At 44.2% G+C, this 6,000-nt stretch overlaps 1 protein-coding gene across 3 annotated transcripts in view; it reads left to right on the top strand.

Annotated features, from left to right (window-relative positions):
• LOC135114118 (serine/threonine-protein phosphatase 6 regulatory ankyrin repeat subunit C-like) overlaps positions 1–6,000 on the top strand; it is a 92,414-nt gene continuing 86,414 nt past the window's right edge. For all 3 annotated transcript variants that reach the window (XM_064029829.1, XM_064029828.1, XM_064029827.1), the window contains exon 1: positions 1–1,774. In XM_064029829.1, coding sequence (XP_063885899.1) covers positions 1,193–1,774 — 582 coding nt within the window. In that variant the 5' untranslated portion in view covers positions 1–1,192. The remainder of the gene's footprint in view (positions 1,775–6,000) is intronic.

Below are 6,000 nucleotides of genomic sequence, written 5' to 3'. Positions count from 1 at the left end.
CAATGGAAAATGGTGCCTGATCCGCGCATCGCATCGGCACCTGCCTCAGAGTGAGAGGTAGTTGACATGGCAAAATTCAGCTCATATCAGGCTCATCAGTTTTGTATTTCACTGTTACCTTTACGCGCTATTGTCCTCGTAATTTAGGCTTTATCGATGCGTCCCAGTATTCTAATGACACGCGTGAGATCTGGGTGAGCACTGCCATGGCGAGAGAAAAGTCCGACAAGGAAAGTTGAGTCAGTGTTTACCTTTGCCAGGTGGTCCGCATGTAACCTGCCCCAACATACCGCGTCGCGAGGAAAAGAATTACTACCGAGGTAAGGTGGGGAGTTTTGTTCCCTCCGCCCCAGACCTCGCCTCCCCTCCGATGGCCGCTGTGTCATGGCGTAATGAGGCACGTGTGAGGACCAACCTCCTGACACGCACCTCCAGCCAGCGGCTCTGCATCACCTCCAGCTTTCGTCCCCACTCATAAAATGCCTGGTGTTCACCTAATGCCTGCGTAGGGAAAACTGTTCGTGTAATATCAGCCTCATCACCACCACCACCACCACCACCACCACCACTATCGTCATCATTATCATCATCACGTTAAAGGTTTTCCTTACAACCCCATCACAATGATATGTAAAACTTCAGAAAATTGGAAAGGAGAGGTAAACAGAAAGCTTTGCCATAGATTGGGAGGCCCCTTCCTGTCTCCCTTTCACAACCCACCAGCCCATGACCTTCATAAACCAACAGATGCAGCACCTCCTCACCGCCCAGAGGCATGGAATGGTGCAAGTAATGGGCGTCCCATCTCCCCAGGGGTGGCGTGGCACAGCCTGCCTCAGCACGCCGGTGTGGTGGGCGTTGTTCATCCCCGGGAGGCGCGCTGGTTATGGCTCAGGTGGATGCATGATAACGAGGGGTGGTGGTGGTGGTGGTGGTGGTGGTGGTGGTGGTGGTGGTGGTGTGGTGGCGTTGGTGGGGAGGGGGGAGAGACTGAGAGGGGCCAAGGTGGCGTGGGCCGGACCGCCAGGCAGCAGTTGATCGTTTGGTCGCAGAGTGGTCGCACGGAACCCGGGACACACCACACAGGGAGCGTGGGCCCCACTACTCTGGCGGAATTCACGGCAAGGTGACAATGATGGCCGTGGTTCTAGTGAGCTGTCCGGTGCTAGTAGAGTAGCTGGAAAGTACCGCCATGTCTGATAAAAGACAATCGGGTCCGCCAGACGGCGGGCCCCCGGATCGTGAGCGAGGCGGCAGACCGCGTTATGGCACGCAGGTGTATGACTCCAAGGGCATGAAGAACTCTCGGCTGAGTCAGCAAGCCGGCGATGATTACGGTCGCGAAGGCGGGCGGCGTGGCCAGCCTTCAGGTGCTGCGGGCCCTGACGTGGCCACCGTGGGCGGCCTGCCCCTCACCCAAACGTCCACGGGACGAGGACGCCAAACCAATGCAGGCGGCAGGCGTGGCAGCCTGGACAACGGACGCCAAGGCGAGGGGAAGGGCGGGCAGCGTCGTGGTAGCGTTGACAGTGGCGAACAGGACAGAGGGAAGGATGCAGATGACGGGACGAGCAGCATTGAGGCCGGCTCGAGCCAAGACCAAGATCAGATGATCCAGAAACAGCGAGCTAGAGTTCTGCTGCTCAGCGCGAAGGGTGACTGGCCAGCCCTGGATCATGCCCTAAAGGTTCTGGAACGACTCGTTCCCGAGCAGCAACTCTCCGGCAGCAGCTCCCAGCCACCCTTTCATCCCCTCAAGGACTTAGCGGATGAGGTGAGTTTGTATCTCGCTACAATGGCGGTAGTGAGTCTTCCTTTCCGTGTAAGCGAGGTGCGGCGCCCGGCGACAACGCTGCCCTTGCTCTGCCTCAGGGTAAGGTGTGGCTGGGGTGTCCGGGGACTTTGCTCTTGCCCTCGCTCTGTTTATTTATTTATTTATTTTTTATCATTATTTATTTATTTATTTATTTTATTTTATTTATTTATTTTTTTGTGTAGCAAATCCTGCTCTGAAAATCTGAGGGCGAAACCAATAAACGGATTATAAAACTATGATGTAGTTTAACATACTATATGTGTGCGTGCGTGTGTGTGTTTGTATGTGTTTGTGTAATACTAATGGCTACCAGTAATAATGATAATAATAATAATAATAATAATAATAATAATAGTAATAATAATAATAATAATAATAATAATAATAATAATAATAATAATAATAATAATAATAAAAATGATAATGATAACAATAAATTTTGTTTTTTTTGTAATAGTAAAAGGCTACAAATATTATGGGCTAAACAAAGTTTTTTATGCAGCACACACACACACACACACACACACACACACACACACACACACACACACACACACAAATATATATATATATATATATATATATATATATATATATATATATATATATATATATATATATATATATATATATATATATATATGAGAGAGAGAGAGAGAGAGAGAGAGAGAGAGAGAGAGAGAGAGAGAGAGAGAGAGAGAGAGAGAGAGAGAGAGAGAGAGAGACGGTAGGGGGGATGTAGAGAATGGCAGGAAGTGAAATGCCGCAGAGCAACACTGGTAACAGAACCAGCAGCAAATCTCTGCCAGGATGCCAAACACTGGTCAGCATTGAACATTTTGGGAAAAATGCAAGCCCAATTTTTAGACATTTCAATCTGTTTAAACTTAGCTGCACAAGGCGTCCTACTTGACAGACAACTGCACCAGGTATCGGGAGGTAAAAATAAGCAGGTAACCAGAAAAAAAGATGTTTCTAAAAAGTTTCAAAATCAAATATTTTCCCAATTATTTATAAAAATGTGACAGAATATGAGAAGGAAAATATTTGCCCATAAAGGCTAATGATAAAAAGAAATATATTAAATAAATTAAACATTAAAAAGTCTCAAGAATGTTAGCACTAATTGAGTGTGACATGAAAGATATATTTTGACACGAGATTGAAAGCTGTTCAAGCTTCATCTAATACATAAAGAAAGATCGGGCAGTTTTAAATCTGGTGAAGTTCTAGGGAAAGAGCTTCATAAGCTTCTCTCAGAACTGGTGAAGGAAGTGGTGATGGAGGCTGGCGGGGCGCTGCGGTCTATTTAGTACACCATCTTTTAATTAGTACCGAAGTCTGGTGCGATGTGGTAGGTCGTCTGTTACTCTTCATCTGAGCTGTCTGCCAGGGATGCTAACCAAACAAAAAGATGCAAAGAGAATGTGTTCTGGAGTTAATTTACAACTTACCCACACTCAGGGAATGTAATTGCTCTGTCCTGAGTGATGGAATGCCTGCCACATTTTATGACTCACTCTCCCCAGAGTCCCGATCGTGAACCTTCCAACGTACCATAGAAGCTTCCCCAGACATGACGTACACACCGCACCTCGCGTAAACAAATGATGTAAGCACGTCCAGGGAGTGTGTATAATTGGCGGAAACGTTTATGCTGCCTTTCCGCTCTCCATCATTAGGTGAGAATGCTTGGCGTAGCAACACGTAATTTCTGCATCACCGACAGCTTTTGTTACTGTATTAGGACAGCGGCGGGGTGCGATCCTGCGTCACCGACAGTTCTGTCACTCTCATGTCTGGGGAAGAAAAGCTAGAGATACAAGTATCGCAATTTATATATATATATATATATATATATATATATATATATATATATATATATATATATATATATATATATATATATATATATATATATATATATATATATATATATATGAAAATATGGAAGGAAGGCTTTAACTAGTATCCTTGTAACACAAACAACCCAAATCTAGAATATGGGATTATCACGTGAACTACCCCGGCAAACTTAAACTATTTCATCCAGCAGACTGCTTAAAAGATGAGTGGGTCTTGGTTTCCTGTTGGTGAGGAAGGGAGGCGTGTGGCTTGCTACAACATTCATTATGTGTTGACTTTCTTCAAAAATAAAGATCGCAGGTATTTTTTCACCACACTGAAAAACTTTCATATACATCAGCTGTCCATGTGCAGTCGTTGTCAAAAGCCGATTAAGCTTCTACACTCAGTTCCACTGTTGTGTTTTCCGTCAGTCTTAAGTCCTCTGATATGCTTACATTTTTTTTTTATAAAACCTGTTAATTAATAGGTTCTTATCAGACCAGAGGGCTTGAGAATGAGAGGAAAATCCTAAGTATGATGAAAATGAGTGTGGCACAAGACCACAAGAATGTAAGGGAAGATGCAAGAAGCCAGTAGTGCTACACACGGCAATCCATTTGTATGTTGCTCGATTATTAATCATAACTACTCACATAAACGAAATATTAAATGATGCCGCACCGTGGACGTGATTTTCGATCATAGGATGTAATACACTGTTGGATTAAACTAAGAATGACTGCCATCATATATAATCATACCAGTTGTGTGCCATAGCGTGGAAGTCCCCTGTGTGTCACTCATTCATCCTGGGTCTTATTCAAATCTTTGTTGAAGTAAAGCACCGGAAAGATACTTCATAAAACACACAAGAAAGGAAAAAGAGATAAAACTATAACTAAATGAACTATACCTTCATTAACTACATACCATTGTGGAAAATGCACACACACACACACACACACACACACACACACACACACACACACACACACACACACACACACACACACACACACACACACACACACACACACACACACACAAAGACACGCAGTTTTCTGGATTCTTAATAAAGAAGGGTTCATGGTGAAAATGGATACAAAATTATCTTCAAGGATATATAAGAAGTGAAAGTATTAAGTCAAAATTTCATTGAAACAGCTTCAGAAAGTTGCTTTTCACTAAATATATTTTTCATGGAACAGGAGCGTAAAGGAGAATGAGAGGCAATTTTCGTTGCACACGTTCCTACAGTTAGTTCTCGTCAGCAAGATGGCATCTGGCTGTGATGGGTGCCTTCGTCCTGGCTGCCCGGCAGGTTCTCGGGGCGGAATCGCTGTGGCGCCACGGAGCTCAGGGACGCTTATCAGTTTACAGGGAATCGCTGCTCGAGGCTGTTAATCTAATTACTAAATACCTCCTATTCCACCAGACAGCGAGGGTGCGCCGGCAAAGTGCTGTCTACAAACTAAAACACGGGATTAAAATACGAAGGCAGTTTATTGTTTGAAATCCTTGATGTTATTAAATTATTTGTGGAATAGGATTACCTCTCGCTGTTACATAAACGAATGAAAGAGCATTTTATATTTCATGTTACATGGCTGGCGAGAGAACACCCATACAGTAAGAGAGAGAGAGAGAGAGAGAGAGAGAGAGAGAGAGAGAGAGAGAGAGAGAGAGAGAGAGAGAGAGAGAGAGAGAGAGAGAGAGAGAGAGAGAGAGAGAGAGAAAGAGAGAGAGAGTGATGCTGGTGGTGGCAGGTTTCAGGCAACAGGTTGTGCTGAAGCAAGGCTGGACACATAGCGTTAGTACCACTATTCTTATATGGTGGAGGGTTGTGCCGAAAGTCTTGAAACTTATCTAGCATTTTAGCATAAATCATTTTAGCCCTCAACTCTTAAATACCTTTCGAAAAATTAGACCTGACTCACGCACACATACATTTTTTTTTTCTCGTACAGTAATTGATATAAAAAACAATCCTACTTCGAGGTTATAAAATACACAACACAGGCAATCAGTGTGGAAGGAAGCTCCACACTCTAAACGTACAGCGGTAGACCCACAAGTTACTCATCAGTCACGGGATCAGTGGAGGGGCAAGGTGTGAGGGTAGTGATGCATTGAATTCACCTATATAAACCACTGTGTCTCTAACGCTCAAGATATAATGCTGCTACATGATGCTTGGAGACAACCCATCTATGCAACAATCAGATGTGTACTAATTATCTTCCCTCACTTGTAACAATCAGGAAATTTTTGCGCCCTTAAAACAGAAATGAAATCAGCGTTCACTTATCATGGCTCAGGTATGTACAGATGAGCCC

The sequence above is a fragment of the Scylla paramamosain genome, chromosome 27, assembly GCF_035594125.1.
Source record: "Scylla paramamosain isolate STU-SP2022 chromosome 27, ASM3559412v1, whole genome shotgun sequence".
In the NCBI taxonomy this organism is placed as follows: domain Eukaryota; kingdom Metazoa; phylum Arthropoda; class Malacostraca; order Decapoda; family Portunidae; genus Scylla; species Scylla paramamosain.
The sequence above is the reverse complement of the archived record's forward strand: the minus strand, read 5'-3'. Positions and strand labels throughout refer to the sequence as shown.